The 16,295-nt window shown below is 48.7% G+C and overlaps 1 protein-coding gene across 1 annotated transcript; it reads right to left on the bottom strand.

Annotated features, from left to right (window-relative positions):
• Positions 1-1,156: 1,156 nt before the first annotated feature.
• On the bottom strand, positions 1,157-3,730 carry LOC104578439 (T-cell activation Rho GTPase-activating protein-like). Its single transcript, XM_088519639.1, has 6 exons — positions 3,539-3,730; positions 3,255-3,416; positions 2,988-3,097; positions 2,338-2,533; positions 1,985-2,099; positions 1,157-1,641 (listed from the first exon to the last, which is right to left on the bottom strand). The coding sequence occupies exons 1-6, from the start codon at positions 3,728-3,730 to the stop codon at positions 1,157-1,159; spliced, it is 1,260 nt and encodes a 419-aa protein (XP_088375765.1).
• Positions 3,731-16,295: the final 12,565 nt, after the last annotated feature.

Genomic DNA, 16,295 nt, shown 5'->3' with positions numbered 1-16,295 from the left:
CCCCCGATGCTTCTCTTTCTTTATTACTTTTTTCTTTCCTTTTGGCTTCCCTCCTTCCTTCATTTTCCTTTTTTTACTTCATTTTTTATTTATTTTATTTTATTAATTGCCATTTTTCTTTCATTTTTTTTTCCACCCATGTTGATTTCCATTATTGTTTCCTTTATCTTGGTACCTTATTTCCTGACTGCTTTTCTCTTGTGTACTTACTGGCTTGCTTGCTTGCTTTGCTTTCCCTAGGGGTTGGTTTCCCTTAATTTTGTATCTGTGTTTTCTTTCCTTTATGCGTCCATTTTTACCACCTTCTTTTTTTCTTCTGCTTTCCAAGTCTCGCTTTCATTACTTATCTTCTCCTGTTTCTTTTCTGTCCCTTGCCTTTTTTCTTGTTATCTCTTTCTTCACCATTTTTCTTTTTATTGCTTTTCTTTCTTTTCTTTCCCTGCTTTTCTTTCACAGAATATTTCCTTTTGCTTTTCCCTCCTTGTTTCTTTCCTTTTCTCTTCTTTATCTGTTTGTCACTTTACTTTCTGTTTCCCCTTCTTCCTTTTCTCCTCTTTTGGTTTCCTAATGTCTTTCCTCTTGATTGCATGATGGTTCTTGGCATTCCCTTGAGGTTCATATCCCCTGGCTTTATTTCCTTTTTTCTTTTCCTTTATTTCTCCTTCTTTTTTTTTTCTTTCTTTTTTTATTTTGAATTTTTTCTTCCTTTTCCACATTTCTTTTTTCCTCCTTATTCTTTTGCCTTTTTTTTTCCCCTCCATTTCCTTTCCTCTCTTTTCATCCTTCCCATTAAGTCTCCTCTTTCTTTTCTTGCCTTTTTCCTCTCCTTTGCATTTCTTTACTGTTTTATTTTCTCTCCTCTTGGACTCCAATATGGGAGTCCAAAATATCTCCATGCTGAGATGTTTCCAGCAGCAGACCACAACGGTTACTTTTTTGCTTACAGTTACCGGGGTCACAGTCTCGATGTTTTCTTGTCTCTGAGGGACACCCCTGAAGCTCCTCTTCCTCCTCCTCCTCCTTTCCCCTCAGCCTTCCCCAACATGTCTAATCCCAGCCCCTGGCGACGCTCTCGGCTTCCTCCCATGCCCACGGACTCCTGGCTCTGATGACTCCTGTCCCCAGCATGGTGTGCTAGAGCATTGCCAGGAGCTATTTACATGTTCTGGGTGTCCCACCAGCAGCAGGGGGGCATGGAGGCAGGCCGCAGGGACATGGTGGAGGGGCGCTGCTGGAAGGACAAGGCGCTGTCCAGGGAGTGCCTGGAGGAGGCCTGGGGAGGAGCCACATGGGAGAACGAGGCAGGCAGCATTGCAGGGTGTCTCTGCAGGGCCTCGTGCTCCCGGCAGGGCTCTTGCTGCCCAGCAGCAACGCTGTCCCCACTCCTGCTGCCTTCTGACCATTCCTGGACAGGCAGGGCTGGCACTGAATAGCTCCTGTCCATTGTGCTGTGATCGATCTCCCTGGAAGGCAGCAGTGGAGGGGCAGAGGCACATGCTGCATAAGCCCTGCTGTCCCTGGGGCTTCTCCCAGGGGGCTGCTGCTGCTGCTGCCACCCCTCAGAGGCTGGGAGGACACAGGATGCCTCAGGCGTAGGGCTGGGGCTGGCCAAAGAATCTTCCTGAGCAGCCCCTGGGTTTCCTGTGGGCAGAAAGAGCCTCTTAGCTACTTCTGAGCAGCTCTCTGCAGGAAAAGGGGGCTTTGTTGGTGGGACTACACAGACCCCAGAGGATGGCAAGTTGCAACCTCAGCTCTTATGGAGGGGAGGAGCAGTTCAGGACACAAAAGAACCCCCGGGACCAATATCCCACTCGGGCAGAGGGCAGTCCTAGCCCATAGTGAGCAATGCTGCAAAGAGCTGAGCTCTACCAGGGTGTAACATCAGGAAGTCTTGTGTGGAGTGAGCACTGTCCTTGCCAACTCCTGGCAAGTGCTGCCAGCTAAAGAACTTAGCCAGGAGCCATTGACCCCTCTGCGCACAGACCTGCAGAGACGCCAGTATCCTCGGAGGGCTGCTCAGCAGGGCTGCCAGGAAAGGCCACGTCCTCCCCAAATATTGCCTCATGGCTCTCAATGAGGACCTCCACCAGCACCGCCACCTGCACACAGAAACCACAGGCGTCAGGCAAAGGGCTCCAAAGGCATCATCAGTGTTTGCTGCTCCCCACTGATGGCTCTGTCCCCAGGGCTGTAGCTCCACGGCTGCAGCTGCAGGAAGAGCTCTGCCTGTCGGCTTGCGCATTGCCGAGTGGAGGTGGCTTTTGCAAAGGCTGTGGGATGTGAGGGCCTGGCTCAACTGCGGCCAATCTGGGAAGCTCCCTGGCATCTTCCACATACCTTGCTGTTCATCTCCACTTGCAGCTGGAGAGGCAGGGTGCTGTCCTGGCCTGGGCCCAGCATGCTGGGCCCAATGCAGATGGCCAGGTTTCGGGAGGTCATTTTGTTCTCTGCAGCGCTCTGGCTGATGTGCTTGAGCACGGCAAGCAAGTTCTTCAGCAAGAACTGATTCGATGGCGGCAGTTGCTCAGCCACCCTGCGTGAACACAAACACAAGGGCCCTGACGTGAGGAGGCAGTGCCCGCTGCTTCTGCCTGCAAGCAAGGAGTCTCAAGGAAACTCCCACAAACGGTGCGTCCTCCACAGAGAGCAAGGCCCCTGCTTTCTCTCCCTGCTTTACACATGTCCTGGGGGGAAACCTCCAATGGCAGCTGAGCAGCCGCTTAAGTGCAAGAGTGGCAAGGCCAAGACCTTGACTCAAAGGCCGGTGGCTCAGCAAGGTGCCTGCCCTTCAGGACATGGCAGCGTGAGGAAAGGGGAGCTTGTCAGCACATGAGGTGCTGGCAGGCTTTGCAACGGCCCATGAAAGCCTGGGGTTCTCTTGTACACTATCGGCACTAGCTCACAGAAACAATGGGTCTTTGCAGGAGCCTGCCCATTGCCAGAGAAGGCCCCGAGCTCCCCCGGACACCCCTGAACACAACACTTACTCTTTCAGCTCTTGCATCTGCTCCTCCTTGCTTGCCTTAGCCAGAGCCTGCATCCATCTCTCGTACAGGGAGGCCGAGAGCAGCGTGGAGGGGATGTTACGAAGGAAATCCTGCAAGACCAGAGTATGGAGATGAGGCTCTGGACATGAGCCCTGAGCCCAGAGGGAGCATCCCTGACACTTGGGCTCCCCAGGAGGCAGCAGTTTTGAGCTCCCTGTTCTCCAAGGGGAGCAAGGAGGACGAGGAGGAGGAGGGGAAGGAGTTCACCTTTAAGAGAGCAGCCAGGAGGTACACGGGCTTGCCCTCCAGCTCCACGCTGCCTCCCGTATCGAGGGCTTCCCTGAGCTGCCGACGATCCCGCTCGCTGGCAGCGATCCGGAAAATGCCCTCAGCGGCGGGTCCCTCCCTGTACAAGATGTCCAGGAGGTCCTGCCGGCAGAAGCAAACACAAGGGATTCTGGAGTGCACAAAGGCCGCTAGTGATGGGAGCTGGGCCTTGTCGCAGAGCAGCGCGTGCGCAGGCCAAGTCCCCAGGGGCCCGGCTGCCCTACCTGGACTGGCTGGGGCAGGCTCCCCTCTGCCCCACAGAGCCTGTCCAGGGGCTGCCCAAAGAGAAGGCTCCGGGCAACCGGCACCTCCTGGCGCATCCCGCTGGCCGAGCTGCGGTGCCCAGCAAACGGCCAGGGGATGGACCTCCTCTTCTGGGGAGGTCCACGAGCTGCCCGTGAGAGGAAAGCGAGCATCAGGCTCCAGCAGCAGGAGCAGCGCTGTGTGCGTGCAGGGCGCTGCGGGAGAGGGCAGCTGCCCCGCTGCTCTGCCCAGCTCACTCACCGGGTGCAGGGCAGGGTCCCTCCTGAGGAGCTGCGAGGACCTCGGCAGCTCTTTGCGTGGGACCAGCCTGCAAGAAACGGCTTCAGATCACAGATTTGCTCAGCAGCAGCCAGGGCTGCAGGGGCCAGGCTGAGCCAGCCCTGCAGCCCACAGCCCCCGGGCACCTTGAGGAGCTGCTGGGTGCCGAGAGGCTGCAAACCCCGGGCACAGGGTGCCCAAACGTGGCCCCGGGCAGGGGCTGCCCTCTCGGGCTGCCTACAGCCTGGGCAGCTCCTCCCCGGCTGCCCCGTTGGGCAGCGGCCGCTGTCCCCAGCCCTGCGGCCCCTGACACCTCCCCTCCACAAACACAGATACCTGCTGGCAGCACCCGCAAGGGCCAGGGCAGCGGGAGCAGCCGCTCACCACTGCTGAAATCAGCGCCTCCACGGTCCGGGCGCTCAGCGATGCCGACTGCGCAAGAGAGAAGAGGGTCAGCGGGAGCCGCTGGGCGCAGGGGCTCTTCCCCGAAGGCCTGGGAGCTTGGGGAACAGCGGGAAGCCCAGGGGCACTTACGGGACCGTGGACGCTGATGACCTCCCTGAGGAGCCGGTCAAACGAGGCCAGGCGGGTGACGCGGGCCCCCTGGTCTCCCGGGCTCCTGCTGGGCACAGGGCAGCCCCCAGGGCAGAGCTGGGTCACTGCCCGGCTCTCTGCTCGCTGCGCGCGCAGCAGCGCAGCCCCTCCAGCCACCCTCCCCTGCAGACCTGCCCGCAGCGCTGGCCCACGGGCAGCACCACTCTGCACGGCCCCGGCGCTGCTGCCTGCGCCCCCTCCGCGTGCGCAGAGCCCAGGGCAGCTCTGCCCAGGAGCTCCCTGCGCCCCACCACAGCTCCCCGGCAGCTCTGCAGCACCGGCAGCCTGGACACCCAGCGCCGCCAGCGGCATCACTGCCCGCAGGCCTCACCTGAGCATGGCGCTGAGCCACTGCTCCTTCACCTCCTGCGACCTGCAGCCCACGGGAGAGAGAAGGCTCAGGGCCCATCCTCCTCCCCCTCCCGCTGCTCTGCAGAGCCACAGCTCCCCAGGCCCCACACTCACCCGAATGTGACCACGCAGCTGCTGCTGGGCCACACGAGGAGGAGGCTGTTGGCACATTTCAGGCCAAAAGCCTCCTCCTCCTCTTCCCCTCCATGAGCCGCCTCCTCCTTCCCGCACAGCACCCAGAGCTCATGCAGGGGCACCCGGCGCTTGAGCGGGAAGGAGGTGCCAAGTCTGTGGGAGGAAGAGCAGGGAGCCCCTTGGAGCAGGTGTCCTGGGGGCAGCCCCAGGGCAGAGCCATTGCCCACGGCAGAGCCTTGGGGCGGCCACCCGGAGTCTCGGGAGCAGCAGGGTGCACAGGGGCTGTGCATGAGGATGGCACATCCAGGAGCCAGCCCCTTTCCTCCCACACCACCCTGCTTTCAAGGGCAAGCACGTCCCTCCTCGCAGCACAGGGACACCCGTGCAGGGGGCTGCAGGTCATTTGGAGCACGAGAGCTCGTCAGGAGCCTGGGCATCCACACATAGCACAGGCTGTGAGGCCAGTAGGAAGGGGCCCCTCCAAGGGCCTTTGGGCTCCTCGAGGCTCCAGTGGAAGCAGGAGCGGGTAGGAGCGGGGCCTGGGGCTGCTGGCAGGGACAGTGGTCTGGGCCAGGGGGCAGAGGTCCTTGTGCTTACTTGAATTTGGCAAAGGCGACAGCGTCGGGGAAGAGCAGGAGGTGCCTTCCCTGCGTGCGCTGGTGCCGCGTCACCTGCGCACGCTCAACCAGCAGGAGCTGGGAGCTCCTGGGAGCGGAGCCAGGGGCCCCGGGCCAGGCCTGCGAGCTGGGAGTGGGGCCGGCAGAGCCCCGCACACCGCAGCACGTCTGCCCCATGGCGCTGCCGAGGGCCAGGTGACAAGGCCGAGCAGCGCCAGGAGCAGAGCAGGCCTGGGAAACGCTGGGACCGCTGTCCCCGTGCTCTGCTGTGCCGCTCAGCTGGGAGCCCACGTCTCCCTGCTCTCTCGCGCTGGCACAGCTGCGCACTGGGGCACGGGCGGGCGCTGGTGGCCGAGGCCACGTCCGTGCCACTGACGCACATTGTGATGCGCCGGCCACGCTGTGATGTGCTGGTGGGCAGGGGCCAGGGGCTGTGGGGGCACAGGGCAGCCTGCCTGTGTGGCTGCAACGTGCCCTGCATGTGCTGGCACAGCTAGCCCAGGGCTGGAGTTGTCAAGTAGGGCCAAGGCCCACATGGTGCCCCCAAAATGCCAAGTTTCACACCTCGTCTGCACTCACTGAACCCAGAGGTCAGCCTCCTCTCTAGGTATCTGAATGTTACAGGAATATGGGAAGGGGCAATCCTGTCTCCAAGAACACTCAAGGAAGGAGTTTAGGGAAAAGTCTCTTGTCTAAATAGCAGGACTGCTCTCTGCTAGTGATGCAGTAGGAGAGTCCTTGCATTGCCTGGGGATACCACAAAGGCCTGCAGACACCACCCTGCAGGCAGCAACATCCCACCTCGACTTGGGTCCATGCCAGGGGGTTGCAGAAAGATTCAAATGCAGAGAGGCTCATGGGAATGCCTGCATGCAGACAATGAAACAGAAGTAGCCGTGTGCGCAGGCTATACCTCAGTCCCAATCCAAATGCCTTTTAACCCTGCAAGGATGTTCTTTCCCCTCACTTTTCACTGCAATTTTGCTGCAATTTGCTCTCCTAAATCAAATGGCTGAGATGTGGACTCAAGGATCCCCTCTACCAAAACTAACCAAGACAAAACTAGACTCAAGGTGGGAAGGAGGTATCATCAGGGGAGCAGGTGATAATGTAGGCAATGGCCGGCCATGCCACTCACACCTGCCTAACTCCAGAGCCAGTCAAGGATGCCCAAAGCCTGGAGAGTGGAAACAGCAAAACATGAGCACTACTGAAGGCCCACATAGTGGACTTACACTGCCCCAAGTGGAAAGGGAGGCACACTGGGTGCCCAAATCAAATGCCTCTATGGAAATGCACACAGGATGGGGAATAAACACAGGGAATAGGAGACGCATTTGCGCTTGCAGGGCCATGATATCATTGCAATTACTGAGACATGGTGGGACAGCTTCCATGACTAGAACATGGCCATGGATCGCTTTAGGCTTTTTAGGAAGGATAGGCCAGGAAAGCAAGGTGGTGGAGTTGCCCTTTACATGAGAGAGCAACTGGAATGCATGGAGCTCTGCCTAAGGGAGGACAAAATACAGGTTGAGAGCCTGTGGGTGAAGATCAAAGGGCAGGCCAACAGGGACAACACAGTGGTGGGTGTCCTGACCAGGCCTCCTGACCAGGAAGAGGAAGTGGATGAGGCCTTCAACAGGCAGCTGCAGGAAGGCTCATGATCACAGAGCCTAGTCCTTCTGAGGGACTTCAGCCAGCCTGATGTCTGCTGCGATAACCACCCAGCTAGGAACAGGTAGTCCAGGAGGAGTCCTGCAGAACATTGCAGTTAAATTCTTGATGCAGGTGCTTGATGAGTCAACAGCAGAGGGGCACTGCTAGATCTGATACTAACAAACAGCGATGATGTGGTTGGAAATGTGAGGATTCGGGAAGCCCTGGCTGCAGTGACCATGAGACGTTGGAATTCATGATCCTGCAAGGAGGAGGCAGAGCAAGAAGTAGGATTGTAACCCTGGCCTTCAAGAGAGCTGACTTTGAGCTCTTCAGGGAGCTCCTTGGAGGAATCTTCTGGGCAAGGGTCCTAGAAGAGAAGGGTGTCCAGGACAGTTGGCTACTATTCAAGCACCACTTTCTCCAAGCTGAGGGTTGGTGCATTCCGACAAGAATAAAGTCGGGCAAGGGGAGCAGGAGTCCTTCATGGATGGGCAAGGAGCTCTTGGGTGAACTTAAAGAAAAAAAGAGTGCATTCATAACATTCATAAGAAGGGCCAGACCGTATGGTAAGAATATAGGAACATTGTCAGAGAATACAGGGATGCAACAAGGAAGGGCACGGCCCATTTGGAATTAGAGTTAGCAAGAGATGTCAGGGACTTCAGGAAGGGCTTCTAAAAATACATCAGCAGCAAGAGCAAGACTAGGGAAAATGTGGGTCCCTTCCTGAATGGGGAGGGTGCCTTGGTGATGGAGGATGCAGAAAACGCAGAGTCACTAAATGCCTTCTTTGCTTCTGTCTTTACTGCTAAGGCTAGTCCCCATGAACTAGGGAGTCTGGAGACAAGAGAGAACATCGGAAAAGAGGAAGACTTTCCGCTGGTCAAAGGGGATTGGGTTAGAGATTATTTAGGCAAACTGGACACCCATATATCTATGGGCCCAGATGGGATGCATGCAAGAGTGCTGAGGGAACTGTCAGGCATTATTGCTAAGGCACTCTCCATCATCTTAAAGAGGTCATGGAGAGCTGGGAAGGTGCCTGAGGCCTGAAAGAACGCTAGCGTCACTCCAATCTTCAAAAAGGGCAAGAGGGAGGAGCTGGGAAACTACAGGTCAGTCAGCCTCACCTCTCCCCCTGGCAACATGATGGAGTAGCTCATCCTAGAGACCATTTCTAGGCATGTGAAGGAAAAGAAGGTGATCTGGAGTATTCAGCATGGATTCACCAAGGGGAAGTCATGTGTGATGAACCTAATAGCCTTCTATGATGGGCTGACTGGCTAGCTGGATGATGGGAGAGTCATGGATGTTGTCTCCCTTGACTTCAGCAAGGCTGTTGACACAGTCTCCTATAACATCCTCATAGGGAAGCTCAGGAAGTGTGGACTGGACAAGTGGACCGTGGGGTGGATTGAGGACTGGCTGAATGGCAGAGCCCAGAGGGTGGTAATAAATAGGGCAGACTCTGGGTGGAGGCCTGTGGCCAGTGATGTCCCACAAGGGTCAGTACTGGGCCCAGTTCTGTTCAGCTTGTTCATCAATGACTTGGACGGGGGCACAGAGTGCTCCCTCAGCAGGTTTGCAGATGATACCAAACTGGGAGGAGTGGTCGACGCTCCAGAGGGCTGTGCTGCCGTTCAGAGAGACCTAGATAGAATGGAGAGCTGGGCAGAGATGAACCTCATGAGGTTCAGAAAGGACAAGTGCAGGGTCCTGCATCTCCAGATGGTCTCTAGAGGTCCCTTCCAACCTTAACCATTCTGTGATTCTGTGAAATTGTCTAAAGTCAGGTTGAGAAAAAAATCCTCCTTTAAGATTTCAGACACCTCCCATCATTTATGTACTCAATAGGAAATTTGTGCATCAGCTTTAGGAGAATCACTCTAGTAGGTGCCTAGTATTCAGCTGTAAATTGGTTACCCAAATTAGGTTGGGTTCTTCCACACATTTTGGTGTCTGAGAATTGACTTCCCCGTGGATAGTACTAGCAGTACTATCCTTTTTTGCACTGTATATGGTGATGGTCCAGATCCCCATTGCAGACATCAGGAACTGAAGAGGGTCCAAGTTCCATACATGATCTAGATTGCCTTCACTTCAAAATGGCAAAATCTTTTAGTCATTTGTATTCCAGGTCAGCCTGAGGCTTAGTTAGCTTTCCTGGTCCCACAGAGTCCTTGTAAGGATCCAGAAAGAGCAAATAAATCTTGGCAAATAAGCTGAAGACCTGAGCTCTGAATCCTCCTGAAACTGAAGGTAACTTAGAAGACTTTTCCTAGATCCTACAAGAATGTCCCACCTGTGAGACCACAGCTAGTTCGAAAGGAGAGGAACTAGACTAGTTCCAAAGGCAGGAGGGAGACTGAATAATGATCTTGAGGAAGGGCAGGGTAGACCTGGCTACTTGCTCTGCTCCTAGGACTGTCTGAGTATGCTAGTATGTCTGCTAGGCCTGTTCTCAGGCCTTGAGGCTAACTAGTATGATCTGGCTGCTTTGATACTATGGTTTCTCCAGAACTGGGTGGCCATATAGTAAATTCTGAGTTGTGTCTGGAGACTGATTTGGAAAGTCCTAACTGACCCAAGCCACAACCATTCATGCTAACAATTTAGCAGCTTAAATCATCAAATTTCAGCGCTCACACCTAGTGCTATTTAACTTGTTAAAATAGCCATAGACTTCATGTGGTAGAATGCAAAATACAAAAATTCATGGCTATAGGAAACAGACCGGAACACCAGGATCCCTCCAGGCTGCTGGCTGCACATTATCATAGACTCTTCTGGAAGAAAGAAGCATGTTCTAAGTTTGCCCTTGACCTCACAATTAGGCTGCTATCAAAGGAAGCAGAAGATTTTGGTTCAAAGTTTTCTTTAGAATAATATTATTATTGTTGCATTAGACATGAAGAGTCACCAGTGTATTTTGGGTTCTGGATGAATGGATTAGAGCTATATGCAAGCACTTCCTGGGAATGGGATATCTCAGGCACATAATGAGTCCCACCTTTCATGATGGTTAGATTTAGCATCCTTGTTCTCCTTTGACCTTTTTTCATGTTTGACACAAGCAGAAAATTTTGGAGACAACTCTCTTATGGATCCCTCGTGCTCTTCTGGGCATATAGATTCGTGGTAGTGATCTTGCCTTGTACACTCTACCCTTGCTATTGAAGTTACTTACTCCAACCTAAAATGGTCTCCTAGTTATGTCTTAGATTTTATCATTCTCATGGCAGAAATCTGGGACCAAATTATACTGTGTATCTTACTAATTAAAAATCTGGAATGTTTCCAATGAGAGATTTAATTACTGTGTTAATAGGATGTATTCTGGACACTCTGCTCATTCCTCCAGGACAATGTAGTTGTAAGTGTGATAGATTCTCTTTATATCCACTGAAACACTCACAGAATCAAGCAGCCTCTGTAAAGCATTTGCATTTTGACAAATCGGCAAATTTCCACAAAATATTTTTCCTTGGAATTTTTATGAACAACTTACCCATAGTCTTTTTCACTCATGCATGAAAAATGCCAAAAAGCTATATAAATATTTAGTTTGATTTATGGTTGTTTTCTGGGCTTGAGAAAGGCTGTGAAACAGCTAAGAAGAGCTAAAGATATCACAGTCCAGAGAACATGTGGCAAGGCATCAATTGCTGTTCCTTATTAATCCCTAAAGTACATCCCAGCTAAATTAAATAAATTAGTTAAGCCTGTTCACCAGGCCTTACCATTGTCCTAGAAAGGAATAGCTCCTGTTGCCTGTGAACCAACTGGAATAAGGATCATCAAATTACAGAAATTGGAAAGATATGGTTAAGCTCTGCAATTGTTCCATATTCTTTCATTTCTTTAGCAATGACTGACTGCTTCCATGCAAAAGGGATGAAAATCTAAAAGTAAGGCTTTCTTCACAGCATTTCCATCCTATTTTTGCAACTCAAGAGTATTTGGAATTTTTTTGAACAAGGTTCAGAAAAACATCCAAACTTTCTGATGTTCCTTCCTAAATTGCATGGGATGCTAGGGACACATTAAAGGATTTAAAAGGTTAAGGAAATGTACTATATCATTTTTTGAGTCCATAAGTGATTTTTCTGTTCTTGCCAACTGTACTCATGAGACTCAAGGGCACAAACAGGCAGCCAAAGAGCATTTTTAATGGATTCTTTTGCATTAAAATCCAATTTCATCTAGTTCTGCTGACTTTCCTTCTGCATTTTTTCCCCCCAAATATGCCACAGTGGTCACTTCTTAAAGAAAAGAAAGAAAGAAAATGTTTAATTATGAGGATGTGAATTTATTTTTAATAATTCCCCATGTTCATTGTGTTATGTAGCCGTGGTCTTTTAAAAGTTTGGCAGGCAGCCTACAAGTATAATACTAACACTGTATGCTCTTTGTGTTACTGGTAAAACTTTATTTTCAAATATTAAAAAAAAATATATAAAGAAGTGACATACACTAACAGTAAGCAGGTAGCTAACATGCTACAGGAAACAGTGAACTTAACTATTTATTTGCTCACTCAGTAGGGCATTATAGCTTGAATTTTCAACCTCATGTGTGGGAAATTATGCATCCTTTTCTATTATTTTTGGGAAGCTATTTTCAAATATAACAATATTTACAGTTGATTTCTTTCTACCTACAATTGAGCAATCTGATTTTTTTAGGAATAGTGTCTTTGTAGCAAGTTTAAAAATATTGTATGTCTAAGATTGTTGTATGAAAACCCCAAACATGTTCCATATGAAAGATGACTTATATCCCATTTTTAGCATGTTCAGTAAAACATCAAACATGTACATGCCACAAAGGTTTGCTCTTACAGATAAGTCCAAGGATTTTGCCTTCACTTAATTGATCCCCTAATATAATAAAGTCATACTGCTTTTGTGGCCATAGGTGTGAAGAAGACACAAATAAACAATTTTAGACAGTTGTGGGTCTCCTAGCTCAGGCATCTCTTCTAGAAGGCTGAAATGTGAAAAACCTTTTTGTGAACCATAACTTAGAGGCACAGATCCATCCAGACTCACAGAGGACCCTTGCCCCACCTTTCCAAAACAGATTATCACCTAATAAAATGTGAATTACTTTGGCATATGACTCCAGCACCAAGACAAATTTTACAGTGAGCATATACCACATGCCCAGGCAGCTCTCGCTATCATCTGACTCAGGATCATGCCATCCCGAAAAGACTGCAAGTGGGGCATGTGAAACTCCCCATCCACTCTCCTCATTCTGGTCAAACCCTACTTGCCAAACATTAGAGACTGAGGTTTATTTGCTAAGCAGAAGTGTCTAGAAGAGCAATCAGTGCATAACCGTTATTAGTGCTGATTTTCCGTGGTGCTGTCTAGTGGCTGAGGGGCAATCGTTAAACCAAAGTCCTTCCTTAAAGACAGAAAGATTTTGTGTTGGAGTGTGTCTTCTATATCCTGGGTGATTATCTATCACTGTTGACCCCAACTGAACTGATACAAATGCTAGTGAGGTATAAACTTGCTTTTGTAAGCAAAAAAGGGCTTTTCCATAGCCCTATTTCCTAATTTTATGCTTGAATCTTTTGAGGGTCTTTATGTTATCTGTCAGTTAAGTATAACAGGAATACATCAGAATTTCCCTAGTAAACTTATGTATCTGAGATTCAATTGGAAAAAACCACAGGTAAGAGGATTTGTCTAGATAGCAGTGAATAACAAGACGGTATTTTTTTGGCAGCCTGACTTGGTACCTGTTCAAGAAGAAATTGCTGTTGATGTGATATCCATTTATTCTAAAACAAAGCCAATAGATAAAGATATGTTTTAACCAACTGCTACCACTAAAAAAACCTAAATACTTTAATCACCTTGTATGACCGTTTTCTAGTAAAAATAAAACAATATAAGTGGGGTAATACATATTAGGGAAAGGAAATAAATATATAAGCGTGAAACAGTATAAATATTTTTAAGTTGGGTAACTTTCTGAGGCATTGCCTTGCTTATATTCTTATGTACGTGCATGATTTTAAAAGTATTCATACCAATTTCCCCTCTATATTTCCCCTGTAAATTGTGTTTATAACACCAATTGACATTTAAGAAAAAGATTCTAGGGCACAGCCCAGAAGGCTGATGAGTGGGGACCCACAGACAGACCAAAGGTCAGTTCGACTGCTCCTTATCAGTCACCTGCAGGTAGAGGAGTTCATGTGCGACCCCAAATAGACCCACTCTCTCTTCCAGCAGGGATCTGTTTATCCAGGACAAGGCATAAAAGGAGGATATTAATGGGCCAGTCGTGCTTGTAAGCAGAAACGCAGCACTCAGCTTAAGTGCTGCTGGCTACTGAAACTAATGGGCATCGTTCCTTGACGTAGCCGGCATTTCACACAAGCTATCAAACACATACAAAATGATAGTTTCTGTCAGTGCAGATCTTTATTTGGTTTAAAATTATGGCCGTGAGATAAGAAGTCCTGGGTCGTAATATCAATTCTCTGGATTACATACAATGCTACAAAATTCCAATTCAAACTTTTATTCTTTCCTTATTATTATTTTTAAGCTATTATACTGACTTTAAATGCGGCAAGCCTGTTGAAACTAAAGAAAAGCAGATCTCACCTTTTTATGGCCTTCTTTCTTGTTTGTTTTTAGGGAAGCTGGGAGAAGCTGTGCACAGTCAGCATTTTGAAAGTCAGTCCTTTAATGCCTTGTGTTAGCAGTTGCAGTGAACCCTATAAGAAGGGTCGTACAAGTTACTGCATGGTAACCATACTCTCCTGCTTCTGCTGTAACCTTCAATGGGCTCCTTCTTGATTCATGGCACTGTCTAAACTCCCTCTGCTTCTCACAGTTTAAACACTTAAATCACACTGTCAGGAAGATGCCCCTGTCCATCTGGAGGCCCACTGCCCTCTCCTGTGGCCAATAGCTACCATTATTTTTTTCAAAAGGAGGAGGAGGTGGTGATGAAGCTATTCCTGTGCAGAAAAGACAAAATGATAAGAAGTTGGAGAGCAAGGTGTGAGTCTCTTTTGATCTGAAGGAGGACAAATAATTTAATTTAACAATCTTTTTTTTGTATAAATTATACAGTATTTTTCCTATCTTCTGTTGAACTCAAGATATGGTCTGGTTGCTAGAGAATTTCTGGATGCTGCAAGGAGCTGGGGGTAAAATTCCCCTCAAGCTGTGGCAGAAATTGTCGCCAGGTTTAAATACAACCTGGGTAAATCCACTTATAGCCGACTACTTCATAAAAGCTGGCAAATAAGCCACCTTATTTTCCAAAATCTTTATTTTAGAAGATAAAAGAATGGTTACATCTTGTGAGAGGCCTTGTCCTACTGGAAGGTATGAACTGGGCTTTAGGCATGTTTATGGGATTAAGCCCTTCAGGGAACTTTGGCACCATGCAGCTGAGTTTCTGGATCCCATTAAGGTCTGGGTAGATCTGGGCATGAACACAAGGCAGAGCTGCAGGTGCCTAGAGAACTTCCAGGTCCAAATGTGCCGTGCTGGAGGAATTCAGATGTTTTCAGAGTTACTCAGATGCTGGGTAGGGAATGGAAAGGGGAGGAGGGAAGAGAGTGAGTTGCAGTTTAAGGCTTAGATATCTAAGGAATATAAAAAATTCTACTTCACATGCCTACATTTCTTCCCTTTCCCCCATTAGACCATTAAGTCTTTCAAGTGCAAATACAAAAGTAGACAAGATGGCCCAAATTCTACTTGCATGGATGGAAAATATTTTGATTTATGCGGATGCAAATAATAGAATAAGTTAGTCCAATAGAATGAAAAAAAAAAAAAAGAGTGGTTCAACACTTTCCCAAGATATAAATTATCTTCCCCTCCTCTGGAAGGGTTAAGAATAAGCTAAGTAGATACCAAGTTTAGGGACTAAAATTCTTTGTTTGAGAAAGCAAATAAATCAATGAACATCAGTGAATAATGAGAACCAGATTTCCCTAAGTTAATTTCTGGGATATATCATGGCTTTGGCTAAAGTCTGGTATAAAATATTCATGATGCAAAAATTCTATCACCCATGCTAAAATGCATTTTGTGAACAAAGAGTAGGAATAATTGTATACTGTACAGGGGGGCCATTTTTTTCCCTGCTACAATGTAAATCTGGAATATTTCACTTACATTCATGTATATATATATTTATATATATACACCTACATATATACACCATCATGAACAACTTCGTTATTACTGCAATGCTATTCTGCTTCCCAGAAGGCAGTAAATCAATGTGTTGTAATTAGAGCAAATATTTACTTTGCTATCAATCTGCTTAGATTCCCAAATCAAGCCAAAATCGCCATGAAGTCCTTTTACCACCAGTAAGATTGTCTTGTTTTTGTGTAGTAAACCAGGTGCAGGCTAAGAATTGTGAAAAGACTGGAAAAATTTTAGCAGAACACACTCTGACCCTTTTCTTGCCTCATAACAGAGACTAGACATTTAATAGGATGGTAACAGGCTGTGCCCATAGTCCTTGGCTCTGGCCGAGATGCAAAAGAAAGAAGAGCTGGATATATTCCTCAAGAATTTTTGCCAAATCTTGGGAAAATGGGATGAATATGAATTTTTAGGACCTTAAAACATTACTGGTGTAAATCTGGCTTGAGGCAGTTGAGGGCACATCCATATCTGTTAGCACCAGCAGATCCAGGCCACTCGCTGTGGGCTGAGCTTGCTCCAGGCTGGTGTATACGGATGAGCCTCTGTTATCCTGCCAGTCTGAAGCACAGCCAGAACCTATTTGCCTGTGTGCACTCGCAGGAATATGCGCAATGAATGCATAGGTACCTGTGCAATATGAAACTCGGGTTATGAAGTCATGGTTCTTGTGCTACGGAACCAGGTGTTCGGCAGTGCATTGCTCTGAGCACTGCATACCTCTGGTCTTCCTTTTGATCCAGTCAGTCAGGTTGATATAACTCAGCTGGAAAGAATGGGCTTACCACAGAAAACAGGAGGAATCAGATTTATTACATTGTTATGTAAGATGACCAGGGCCTTTGCTAATTCATGTAATCAATGTCTGTGCTTTTTTTTTTTTTTTTTTTTTTTCAATA

The sequence above is a fragment of the Tinamus guttatus genome, unplaced genomic scaffold, assembly GCF_059628265.1.
Source record: "Tinamus guttatus ecotype Peru unplaced genomic scaffold, ASM5962826v1 Tinamus_guttatus_pri_ptg000065l, whole genome shotgun sequence".
NCBI classification, from domain to species: domain Eukaryota; kingdom Metazoa; phylum Chordata; class Aves; order Tinamiformes; family Tinamidae; genus Tinamus; species Tinamus guttatus.
Note: the sequence above shows the minus strand (reverse complement) of the source record. Positions and strands in the feature narration are given on the sequence as shown.